The following is a 13,247-nucleotide window of genomic DNA, read 5'->3' on the forward strand; positions in this document are numbered from 1 at the left end:
TGGTTTATATGTGTATGTTAGTTTATTTAATCAATTTGGTTTATAAATATTTAATTACAAAATATACACATGTGCAAATCATACAGTATCAAGCAAATAATTATTATAATCAATCACTGAATATTATTGCTGTGTTTTGTTTGCTATATTTTTTGGAGGTTTAAGAAGTCCTATTCTTCTTAAATGCTTTACAAGAAATGGTGTTACACCTGCCGTTATTGGAAACCGAATAGGTGCCATGAGTTTATGAAAACCATACGCAACCAAGAAAGTTGACGTATTACCAATGACACCATTTATTTGCTCATCTTCTATGTTGAATATAAAGTGAATGATAGGTTTTAAATCTATACCTCTGAAATCAATATTTCTATAATCAATGCATGAAATTATTTTAAATACGAATAATATATAAATTCTATTTTTTCAATATTTATTTCTCGAATAATCTTAATGCTTATGTTTTATTAGGAGAGAAACCAAATAATATTCTATAGAATTAAAACTTTTAAAAGCGTCAACGCAAAAGAAGCTTATATGTAAAAAAAAGTGGATTATTGAAAAACGAACCTAACTACGGCTACATAACAAGCACAGAGAGATACCAGAGAAAGTGCTACATGAAATATGACAACAGTAATCCCATAATCCTTTGCTACTATTTTAAATCTTTCTTTCCTGGATAAATGCGGTGTAGGTGTAACCACCACCTGCTGTTTTCTATCATTCAATAAATTATTTGGCGGTTGAGATGCTTTCGTTGAATATCCCATATTGTAGATGTATTTTGGTTTAAAAAGTGAATTTTCTGTGACACAGCTTGTTAGACCTGAGTAATAGATTACAATTTCTACACTATTTTCCTCGTCAATAAGAATTTTATAATAATTATTGATAAAAGCTTACTACTAAAATACATTTTGTAAAAAATATTTCCTTTTTATGTAATTCCTACACCACATGCAGAAGTTTTGATTTAAACCACCAATATTCTAATAAAAAATATTATGGAAAATCATTGAGAAAATTTGTCTTCATAGTATTCTTACTAACTGATTTTATTCAGTTTTAGTTGAGGTAAACGAATGCTTCGATAATGAGATTTCTGCATATCCTCGGCGATGTATTTTCCGTCTCTAGCCCATTGACCGCCTGGCATGTTCAAATGCGTTGATTTTCCATTCGAGCAAAATGGTTTCGGGACATTGCTTTGCATCGATCCATTCAAACTAACTGCTCCAAAACAATCGTACGAATCTACATGTGTATCACTGGAGTTTTCCAAACCATTTGAACGCTCTGTTGGTTTTGATAATTGTTGCGAAAAAAATGATCTACAATCACTCTTGCCATATAATAGTACCGGTGCAGCGATGTCTCGTGCCCTTTCAGGTGTAAATCGCCCGGTCTCATTAGCAAATATTTCGGAGACGTTTGTAGGAAGCGATAGAGTAGGAGTATCGGGATACTGACGGACACTTGTAAAGTGAAGATTTTTCATGCGATTTTGATGAACGGCTGCATACCGGATACACTGTATTTTGCCTAACGATGTATTTGCTGAAAAAATTGTCATCAAAAGAAATCAGATAAGAAATGACAGTGTAATGAGAAAAAAGAAGTAAAAAAAATTGTAAGAAATCTGACAAGTAGTTAAAATATTGTTTTTTATCATTTTTATCGTTATATATATTAAACTGTTTTCACGCAACAAACTTCAGTTCGTTGTTAATTATTATGCAACTGATACAATGGAACAGTCATTGTGAAAATGTTTATCATTGTTATTGTTCCTGATGAAATGTATGGTTGCAGCATAATATAATTACAGCAATGATGTAACATATATACGTATAATTTAATACAGGTAACAATATTTTTCTATTAACATAATCGATATTAGTTGTTTATTTAATTAATTTAAATGTATAAGATATAATATAGAGACATCGGTTTCAATCTGTCATTTCATAATAATACGAAATGTTATGAGAGCATTATTTAATTTAATCGATTTCAATTTTTAGAGATAATAGTAACAGACATAAACTCGTACATAAAAGTAAATTATAAACTTCATACCTGTATGCGAAACCTGTGATAAACTTGTCGATAAATAGGAGTTACTGATACGGGATAATGCCATCTTAAAACCTTTAGAGCACTTGTAAGCAGTGGTTCTGTTAATATATCACATAACACTATTTTATATACACATAGAAAGTAATGTATAAATATATGCCTGTTGAAATATATAAAAGATAATCTTACAATGCAATCTCGATGGAACTGCTTAACCTAAGGATAATTCAGCGTTTATATTTCTCTAACTCTGCAGTATAACACACATTTATAAATTTCTCGAATATTCATTGGTTTCTTAAGAAAATTCAATAATGCAAAAACGTCATACAAACCGGTTAATACTTTCTCTCTCTATATATATATAATAACACTGAGAGACACGTTATAAACTATTGATGCATATACAGACTAATAGCCATTTTTGCTAGTTATTACTCCTACTTTACTCCTGCGTACATAGCACACCGCACGCCCTCTGTCATTCGTATGTGTGTTTAGAACCAGAGTTGGTATTGACATTGACAGGTATTGATTATCAGATGTTATCAGTAATGTTGATAAAAGTTGACAATGATTGAAAGTAAACAAAAAAAGTATCGTCGTGTTTAAGTTTTATTGATAACCGAAAACAATTTTCGGTATCAATACTAATTACCAGTAATCAGAAGAACTTTGATCATTTGTCATCATTATTTATTCGTAATTAAAATCATGTGAACTAAACTATTAATTCTTACACTACAACATTTAACATTTTTATAACTATTATGATATTCGGTTTTTGTTATGAGCAACGTACAGAATAGGCTATCACCATCATCACCATTGACCAACGACAGGAGAATAATATACAAAATATACATAGAACAGATTTACCACCTTATGGAACTTTGTATCGCATGTTCTGAAATACCGATCGTACAATATATTTGAGATTTCATTGTGCCATCTACGATTTAGAGCGGTGAATATTGGAATTATCATTGTTGTAATATTATTTTATGCTGAAACGATAAAGTTGGGAATGACATTAGAATGACAAGAGGACTTTAGAGCTTCTAAAATTATGGCACAAAAATACTTTGAATGATATATAGTGATCAGTGGATAGTTCGCAAATGGTTCTTGATAAGAAAGATTACAAAATAAATAGATGGAGTTTATATAAATAGACTTCTTAGAGATACTAAATATAATTTCTAAATTCACTAGCTCCAAGTTATGATCTTCAAGGTCCCTACTTCGATGTATCGGTATGAAATCCAATCGGATGTACCGTAAAGTCTTGTCCGGACGTGGTATTTATCTCGCCTGTATCCTGATTTGCTACATTTGGAGAAGTAATAAGATTCTTGGAAGCAATCAATATTTTGGTGATTAGTATCAATATTGAAGTTTATGTACACATTTATGTATATTGTTAAAATGTGTTTAAACAAAGACGCTAATGACACGTTTTAATGTTTCGGTCGTTTATGCTTGTACATTAATTATCGTCGTTCCCTCGAACTAGTCTTAAGGAATGTTACACGTTTGAAAAATGTATAATGTTTGCATTTGTCTTGCATACATCATAGAAACTTGATTTTGTATACATATTCTAATATGGGTGTGTGCATTCTGGACGCGTAGGAGCTTGATCTCAAATGAATAAAATCACTCGTAATGTGCATATGATGTAAAAAGACTAAATAACGTAGCGACGTGTTACAAAACTAACTTCTATGGAATTTTACTTCTAGTACAAGAAAACGTTCCACTCGTACTATTATTTCCATAGTTCTTGTTGAACTACGTCCTTGTGAAATTTGTTGCGAGGACTGAAACGCTTCAGCTTTTACATTTAACACTGCCGCAAAGTTAAGAGCGCCGTTGATCGTAACTTTCGATTCCGATAAAACGACTTGCTTTGCGCAACAATACATCGTACTTTAATAATGTGCCTCATTTATCGTTATAATCGCATTATCGACATTCCATTAGTCTGACGTTAATTAGATTTCACCTTGATGCTGTTTTCGTGACATTTATCAAGCTACAAAATGGAAAAGTTACGATCGTTCGTTTACGCGGGAACTCTACGAACGACGTTTTACCATGCGACATCGCTGCGATAATATGTCTTTGCAGTTGCTAATAGGAAAACAAAGAGAGAAATATGGTCGTAGCAGGATCGCACGGTAAAATGTCGCTCGTGTGCATTCAGTCTTACTTTGCATATTGAAGTTTCGCGAAATGAATCATCGATGGATTTGTCATCTTTCGCGGAAATCAATCTCCTAAAGGCTAATTTACTTACGTTTTAGCGTGTTATTACATTTAGTCGTTACGACGTACGAGAAAGCTTTTTACGTTAACGTCAACGGTTGGATGTTTAAGGAATTTTGAAATGAGAAATGAAATCATGAAATTAGAAACTACGTCTTTTAATCCAATTAGAAAAATACTATATTTACAGTAATTCGATACTCGGATAGAAGTAACATAAAAATCGTTCGATTTGCACGTGAAACGTGGATAGAAAAGTGCGACCTGGCCTGGCTCCGAATGGAACTCGGAAACGGATTGCAAAGATATCACAGTTGCACACAGAGCAAAAGCATTCTCTTCGGCGTGGCTCTTTTTCACATTACGCCAAACTTGACAAGCTACGGAAATCTGCGTTATTTCCTTTCGTTTCGTTTACATTTCGTATGTAGTTCGTTTCCCTTCGTTTCGAGTTTCGTCCGGTCGCTAACGGGTTACGCGTTGGACATAGAATGATTTTTCTCCGACATCTTAACAGGCCTTGGATGGAAGAAAGACAGGCAAAAGCAGACTAAACAAAGAAGGTGAGCGAGTTAGAAAATAGTGACATACGTATGTAGCGTTGCATTCGATTCCCGTACTCACTTACCGAGTAATAAACAGCCTATTCCCATGAACCCGACCAAACACTCCACGTCCAATAACGCGGAGAAAATAAAATTTCCCAAAACAGCTGCTATGTTCCCAACGGTGACGAGCACGTTCAAACTGGTGGACCTGGATTAGAAAACGGCTGGTTACTCGCGATCGAACGTCGCGAACCGTCGTATGTATTTAAGCGTTCGGGCGAACATAAGTTTCGCGACAATAGACGAAAAGAGAAACGAATCGCGTTATAAGGAAGGTATACACGTTCGTCTGGTTATTTGCGACACAAGCATTACCTTAATGGAATAGGAATAACGTCGATGTTCATGGCGGTAACGATATTACCCGTTATCCTTGTCGTCACGATTATAGCGGCTGCCAGTGTCAGCATATAGGGAGTTGATTGCGCCCAGTTTATTCCAAAACTGCTTATCACCGATATAAAGAAAGCGGCAACTACAACAGGAGCGATTGGTCATCCGACGAGCGCGGGGTCCTCATGTATCGCGAAAATTTGCGACGCCTGAGTAAGACTATAGTTACGATGGATGAGTTCTGACGAATACGTTAAAACAATCGGACGTATATAAATTGTTGCGAATATATGATGTTCGTTGTCAGATGTTTCATTCGTTATTATCATACATTTGTAACCATAGCTTAACGAGTAGTCGATCGTTAGCGAAACAACGGTTCTTACGCATTATCATTTTCTTCCTAAACTTTGAAGTGTATACCATGCCAGCGAGGAACGAAAACACGACTGCCGAGACTGCGATAATGGAGGAATTTTGGTATACCACCGCTTTGATTTTCCACTGAAAAGTAAATGCGAGAGAAAGAGAATTAAGAAGAATTTCTGATTATTCCAATGTTGGGAAACGATCGCGGGTTAACAAGCGTTGGCCACGCACTTCCTCACCGTTATGCAGATGTTGTTGAAATCTGGGTAGTCCAAGTAATCTCTGGCTGGAACCGACATTCGACGATCCAACATTTCGCGTATGGTCGGCGCTCGGTCCTCGGTCCACCTCTCGTAGTCGAAATTATTCAGAATGGTGAAGAGATGCGGCACCCAAAGTCTCATCGTGTTAAATCTGCGCTTAATGGACGGTCGAATCAGGGTTTCGCAGCGCAACATTCATTTTCGAACCGAAGAACTTACCCCAGCATGCTACCGAATTGGAGAAAATTTAGAAACATAAAGACTCGCAGATACGGAGAAGAGAATAAAAGTTTTGTGTTGTAATAGGCGAGTCGTATTTTTTCGGAATTCGTTTTAAACACGGAGCCCTGCGACGATGGCCATACGAGTAGCGTTTTAATCTGAAAGGGAAAACAGGAAACAACGATGCAAGCAATGGTTAGGATTCTAGAGTAAATTATCATCCAGGTATTCGAACTGTATCTTTGCATTGCGTCTTATAACCATAGAGTCCTCTAAAATTTTTATGATTAAGCGATTAGAAACAAATTATGCCATATTTGAAACTTCGAAAAGGATAGACGATATTCATCGAAGAAAGGAGAAACGGTCCGCTTGTGAGATGCAGCATACTACTTAGCAAAATAGAGCAAGTAACGTAAAAATGTCATAGTACGAGAGATGACGTGTCTCGAGTACGTATCCGAATTCTTGCGACGCGATTAGGTAAAATGGGAAAGATTCGAAAGATTTGAATCTCACCGGAAATGTGTCGGCTGGCTTCCTTCTGTTAACGGAGTACATTCTTTTAAGCAGCATCAGAGCTTCGTCGAGTTTACCGTTCTCTACGAGGAACTTGGGACTCTGAGGCAGCATGCTAGCTGTTACGAGACCGAGAACTGGTACAATCGAGCAGACCAATAAGTAAATCCGCCAAGCGGTGTATCGTTGATTGAACACGTTGATGGTCAACGGCAGAGGAGTGATCAGAAAAGCGAGGACTGAAAAGAAACGGTCGTTTGATCGATGACAGGACCGAGATGGGACGAGAGAAGCAGGAAATCCGAAGCAGGTAGTACACGCATGGCTTACCTGCTGGGATAATGATCGCTACGTTTATAGCGAGGTTTCCCCATCTGGTGAAACTGGCCTTGTAGCTTGGGGAGTGAAATTCAGAAAGATACGTGGCAACCATCGAGAACGGTCCTCCCGCGCTGAAATTCGTACTCTTCGAGTGAATGTACCGAAGCGACGTGTCACACGTGTGTCACGGCACACGTGTCGGGTATCGGATATCACAGGATTGTAGAACTGACCAGGGATGATACTCACAGAACACCGTTGAAGAACTTGATGACCAGAAACCCGTAGTAAGAATCGATAGCGCTAGCGAGTAAGTTTAGAATGCAATCCACTAGGAGGCCGAAGATGAACAAATTTCTCATTCCGACATGCGGTGTTAAGTGGTCCCAGAGGAAACTGGTCAACGCCATACCTGTGTGCGTTCGAGATCACATGAATCATGGTATAACAGTATCACGGCAAGTGGCTCTCGACGAGATCGAGATTACCTAGGAACGGGAACCCGCAAAGAACACCTTTGTCAAAGAAAGTGAGCCTGAGATCGCACTCGGCGGAAGCTATGATGAAGGCGGTCGTGGTGGTATCGAAGATGCCGGTCCACGCGACCGGCAGAGCCGCGAGAAACAGCATCACGTTGAACATACCATAGCCTGTGAACGAGAGGGAAGGAAAGGTACACATACGAGAGTAAAAGGCATTTTGAGTCGCGAATCTGTCGCGACCATCAGCACGAGTCCTCTAACCTGTTGCCGATATAGCTTTGTCGACGTCCCCTGTTTCATCCGTGTCATCGGTTCTCACTGAAAATCACGAGAAGCTTGTCGGAAGAGCGAACACGCAGAGCAACGCGTTGCGCAACACCAGAAACGATTGTATAAACCGAATCCCGTCAAAATCCTTACCGGTTATCGTCGATATTTTTCCATTGCTTCCACTATTCGTCACCATTTTTTCAATCTTACTGCGCGTCCAAGGCGAAAAAGGCGGATGGTCGTGGCGACTCGGGATCCGAGAACCGAGAATCGAGCAAACCGAATCTCGCCGAATTAGACGAATCGAAAACCACCAATCCAAATTTTACGCTCGATCGTCGCGTTTATGGATTTATCGTCGGATCGAACAACTTCCAGCCAGGTGTGTAAACGTTTGCGCGAATATCACGAAAGCCAACGAACTCTGTGCGACGACTCTCCTCCGATAGAATCCACAGCACTCTGAACTAGTAAGCGCTTCGTTTACTGGCGAGCATCCCGTTCGCAACGGTGTAACTTGCCAATTAAAACGGGTCAAACGATTCAATTGTTATGGTCCGCTCTCTCGGTCGACGAGTCCTCGTTTAGCGTCGCGTTAAATCGTCCTCCGATATCGCCGATAGACCATAACGATATCCACGATGATAATGATGACCGTACTGCAGCAGCAGCGACGGCTGTTTGACGGTAGAGGCGGCGGCAGCGGTAATGCTTACGAGATTAACTGACGAATTCGCGTCGCGGATTTTTACACAAAACCTAAGTTTAGCTGTGATCGTACTACGCTAGACGTAAGTAAGAACAAGCATCGTCTGTAAGGAATGGGAGGGCGCCGCACTCGGGACGAGCGTTCCTCCCAATTTGAATCGATCGAAAACGACCTTCGACCCTTCGATCCGATGATATTCCGCGATAAGATAACCGCACGTGCCAGTAACAACTTATTCTCTAAATATACGACGGCATGCTTCCAACGTTATCAAGTAAGAAGATACCATTTCCTGAAAAAAAATCTAACACGAAGAAAACGCGTGTCGTCGGAATCGGTGAAAACAGAACTAGTTCGCTCGATCGAATCTTGATTCTTCCGACCAATCGATCGATCGTCGAGTCGCGAGAAAAAGAACGCCGAACAAGTTCTCTCGCCTTGCTCTCCCATAATCGACTCGATTCTCGAGATTATTCCGATTACCATTGCAAATGTACGCCAGTCGTTTCGAATATACGTTCTACGTCTACCTTGCGATCTATCGTCAAGTTATGATTTTCTCGCTAGATGCGAAAATTTCGTGGATCGCTTGGCTCGATCGAGAGGGTTGCTCGTTTGTCTGTTTAAACACTGTGATTCTTATATTCGGACAGTTTGTTCGCTAGCTCAATAGCGACGCGTACATCGTTGACGCGATTTGGTCGCGTCTGCGTTGCGCAAAGTTTTGCCAGAGACCTCGAATTTATATGCCGTCGCATCACGTGAGAATTCTTCGTACGCAATCGTGATTGCCGAAATTATTCCCGATGCGAGATATTCACAGTTGTGCTATAGCATAAGCGCGCTATCTGTTGCGCGTTGCGAGCTGCGTCTCGTACGTATCGTAACCGACAAAGCTGTTCTCCCACTTTACGAGACAGTCTTCACGGTCGCGTGACAGGCTTGTGATCAAAGCGCGTCATAATTGCCGTTGAAACCTCGCAGCGCGTGATCGATCCGCGTTAACGCGTATAGAACGTATCGAAAAATGGTTCTCGCGATGCTACAGAGCCAGCGAGTTGACCGAATTGGTCGATCGATCTTTTCGGACGAGAAGCCAAGGATTTCCATCGTGTTCCTAGAACGAGTTAAAACGTGGCCGTACACTCGAACCAACTAACTATACATACGTATATTCGAGGCGCTTGCTTCTCGGTATACGCAAATACGAAATCTTCGAGGTTCCCTGGTGTCGCGTCCAAAGCTAATGGCACAAAGATAATCCCTTTGGGTAACCCTCTTGGTTCTCGTCTGCTCGTCCCGTTAGTTTCGAAGGTCTTCAAAGCACTAGGTAATTCGCTCCCTCGTTTCCTCCTTGACGAACTCTATGATTCCCGAGATTACGCGCGTTTCTTTCTCCTTTCGATATATCGCGGTTTCCTTGTCCCTTCATTCTCGCGAAATTAACATCCACGAGAGGAGAAAGAAAATCGTGGTTGTGCGCGGCCGTAGCTACGTGCAGGCAGAGTAACGTTATTTATTCGGTCCACGTACACTCTTAAAGATAAGGACGCCTAAGCAATAATACCAACAATGGTAACCGACTCCTCGCGGAACGATCGTGTTTCCCTCCCGTTTCCTTCCCATTTTGCGAAAATTTATATCGCTCGGGATCAGTTCTCGCTCTCATCTTATTATACTCGTACGCCAGTGTACACGCACTTGGTCGAAAGTTTTCTTCTTTAACATGGATGGCGTTCGAGTTGGGAATTTTTTGAAACGACCGTTCTGTTAGATTGACGATTCTCTTTGATACAACGAAGAGGAATGTCAACGTTCGAGAGTTTACGATTCGATTTTTACTAGTCCGTCAAAGCAAAACGCCATGGAGCAACGCTCGAAATTCGCGTTTCCAATGTCTGTCTTTCGATTCGTGTTTGCAACACGGATCGCTAGGCAAAGTTCCACGACTACTTTTGGTCTTTCCTTATTTTTTCGTCTGGTTTGTCGGTAAAAGCTTTCTCGCTCTTAATGCAATTCAAAATTGGACCATGCCACAGGAGGGTGAGAAGTTGAAGTATCGTTCAAGAATATTTCAGAGACGAGATCGCGATAAAAAGGGCGGGAAGAGCGGAGCTTTCTCGTCGCTTTGTTTCCCGCCGGCAGCGTTAATTAAATTACGCCGAGAAAAAAGAAGTGAAGAAAAAAGAAAGAGTAGAGAAGAGAGCAAAGTTTAAAACTGGCGTTTGCCTAACCTCGTCCAAACTCGAACATCGCCTCTTCGTTTCGAGATCTCGAGGCAGTTTTTTCAGCCACTAACGAAAATTCCGCATCGATGGCTGTTATCCAGCGAACATATCGGTCACGTGGTATGTAAACTCGACGTCACGGATAAACCGTAAATGCATCCACATTTGCCGTTGGTTCTGCAAAGATCGTTGTTCAAGAATCGTTGGACTCGTACGTGTCTTTCAAACCGCGCTGCTCTTGAACGCGCTACCTGCCGTTTGCATATTTTACGAACCAACCAGATGGTTTCTGTATCTTTCCCTTCCTTCCTATTTTCGACGACTTTCGCGTTATTTTCTTTCTTATTATTTTTTATCGGCGATACAGTCGACTTTGGCGAATTAGTCGGGAATGTACGGAAAGTTTAAAACCATGTTTCTGAAATATCTTTGATATTCGAATAAAAAAGCGAATAAAAGGTAGCAGATTGATCGTATTCTAAATATATTTATTCTAATGCCGAATCTTATAATTACACGAACCTACAATTAAGGGAACTTTGTGGAAAATCGACACGGAATTTGGCACGAAGTGTATTCGATTGGAAAGAAATTTGAAGAAGAACGCCAAAATATTTCGTAGAAGTATTATTGTTACATCCGGTGACTCTTTACGGTCGAAGCGGCCACTAACTGTGCACGTAAAATTAAGCGGACCGCAATAATCCTAAGGAACTGTCATAAAACGAAGCTTTTCGATTTACTTTAAGGCCGTTAATTGGCATAAAACACCTTCGAGTTAAGAAGTTCCTTATGGTTATTGCTCCATCAGGTGAAAAAGTGGGGAAACGTGGGTTTGCCCATTTTTCCCGGGATTCCACCCGCAAGCGACCACCACCCAGCAAGAGTTTTCCTTTGCGACAACATCGTCACCGAACTTCACTAGATCAACGACTTTAGATCAGTCGATGACTTTAGATCAGTGAATGGTGACTTTAGATTAGTCTATATCTACTTCAGATCAGGCATCTCTCTAACTTACACATCCGCACCGAGCGTAAGCATCTTGTTTACAAGTTGTTGGAAATACATAATATCTTTGAACTGTTAATCAAGTGTTATAATAATTCAACCACTCCCATTATCCTAAACGAAATAGGGGATTGATCAGTTTCGTGGCATCGATTGTATAATATAATCGTAACGGGAATTTACGACTACCTTTGATGCGCTTCCTATCGTTGACACGATAGAGAAACAATTATATATGTATCAGTATCGGCTTAAGCAGGGCAGATAACCACATTGTTCTTAATGACTAATTGTGGAAGATATTTTTAACAAAATGGTGAATAGTATGTCTTTTTACCTTCGTGGTTACTGAAAGACGAACTAATCTTCGCACGCTGAGTTTACGGAAACCAAACGATGACCAGACGTAGATCGATAATTTCGTAAGAATCAGATTGACGATCTGGAAAGGAAGCGAGATCGAGATGGTGCAGACCCAGGGCAAGTAGATCGACCACTTGCGAGCAGTTTCGCATCGTGAAGAAGGCGAAACGAGAGTTCGATAGATACCCTTTGCCGTTACGTGGGTTTAAGTTTCAGGGAATTTTGGGGCGCGCTTCATTTTCCTACTTGCGATTAATCGTCGAGAAGTTCTGCTCTTTCGCAGATCTGGCTGCAACTCGACCGTCTCGGCTTTTCGAAAACGGCACGATAAACATTTAGATGCCGATCGTTCTAGCGATCTCGCCGATAAGTTTCACGAGTATCGGCCTTGCCTAGTTAAAATATCTAAAACCACGTGGCTCGCGGGGGATGTCGATCGATTTTGCAGATTTTACCGGAGCAGAGGGGAGTTCGATGCAGTTAGGTTTCGCTCGTTTTCGATTCGTGTCACTCGGAAGAGAAACGCTTGCTATGAGAGCGAGTATTGGGAGCGGGAGTGGGTTGTGTATCGTGAGACGTTGCGAGGCGATGAGGTGAGGGTGGCACGATACAATCCGATACAATTGGAACGGTGAGAGAAAGCTAGAGGGAGGAGAAAGGGAGAGACTAAACTGTCGGCAGACCGTATTTATTCTTGTTGCTTGCAACACGCGGGTTACATTGTACTCTCTAGCTAACTTTCCTAACGATCTCGTGGTTCTGCTCGTGTTTTCCTTAAATACGACGAAACTCTGAGATAAGCCGAAACCAGTTAAACCTAAGCGTTTCCTTCCCTCCTTTGTTGCCGCTCGGCAGTCGTTTAATGCTTGCGAGAAAACGAAAGGGTTCAAGAAGGAGAACTGGATCTTCGCTTCTGGAAATTCGCTCGCCGAAAGGGAACGATGAATAGGACGAGAAAGGAATAGAAACGGGAATAAACAACGAGAAGGGCAGTTTGCGAACTTTTGGTTTCCCGTAAATTCTTTCGGTCTTCCTGCTTGTTGGGACAGACGCGGATTGTCTGGTGCGTGGTGTCACAGGAAGTTTACGATTCGAGAAAATATTGATTGCGTTATCGAGATACAACTAATGGTTATACAGAAGTGCCAGAACAACCTATGGGAGACTCGTTTCAAATTCATCGCGTCTCGCTCTGT

At 40.6% G+C, this 13,247-nt stretch overlaps 2 protein-coding genes across 2 annotated transcripts; both read right to left on the bottom strand.

Annotated features, from left to right (window-relative positions):
• Window positions 1-3: 3 nt before the first annotated feature.
• Window positions 4-2,646, bottom strand: LOC117210657. The gene is made up of 6 exons (XM_033453872.1): window positions 2,418-2,646; window positions 2,272-2,332; window positions 2,083-2,180; window positions 1,054-1,560; window positions 571-829; window positions 4-355 (listed from the first exon to the last, which is right to left on the bottom strand). Exons 3-6 carry the CDS (start codon window positions 2,144-2,146, stop codon window positions 124-126), a joined length of 1,062 nt encoding a protein of 353 aa, XP_033309763.1. The 5' UTR covers window positions 2,147-2,180; window positions 2,272-2,332; window positions 2,418-2,646; the 3' UTR covers window positions 4-123.
• Window positions 2,647-4,490: 1,844 nt separating this feature from the next.
• LOC117210656 (synaptic vesicle glycoprotein 2A-like) lies at window positions 4,491-8,505 on the bottom strand. The gene is made up of 12 exons (XM_033453871.1): window positions 7,891-8,505; window positions 7,732-7,788; window positions 7,477-7,638; window positions 7,238-7,400; window positions 6,998-7,119; window positions 6,668-6,906; window positions 6,146-6,306; window positions 5,903-6,077; window positions 5,681-5,798; window positions 5,277-5,436; window positions 4,982-5,109; window positions 4,491-4,903 (listed from the first exon to the last, which is right to left on the bottom strand). Exons 1-12 carry the CDS (start codon window positions 7,934-7,936, stop codon window positions 4,827-4,829), a joined length of 1,608 nt encoding a protein of 535 aa, XP_033309762.1. The 5' UTR covers window positions 7,937-8,505; the 3' UTR covers window positions 4,491-4,826.
• Window positions 8,506-13,247: the final 4,742 nt, after the last annotated feature.

This window comes from Bombus bifarius, unplaced genomic scaffold (assembly GCF_011952205.1).
Source record: "Bombus bifarius isolate JDL3187 unplaced genomic scaffold, Bbif_JDL3187 scf7180000008208, whole genome shotgun sequence".
Lineage (NCBI taxonomy): Eukaryota > Metazoa > Arthropoda > Insecta > Hymenoptera > Apidae > Bombus > Bombus bifarius.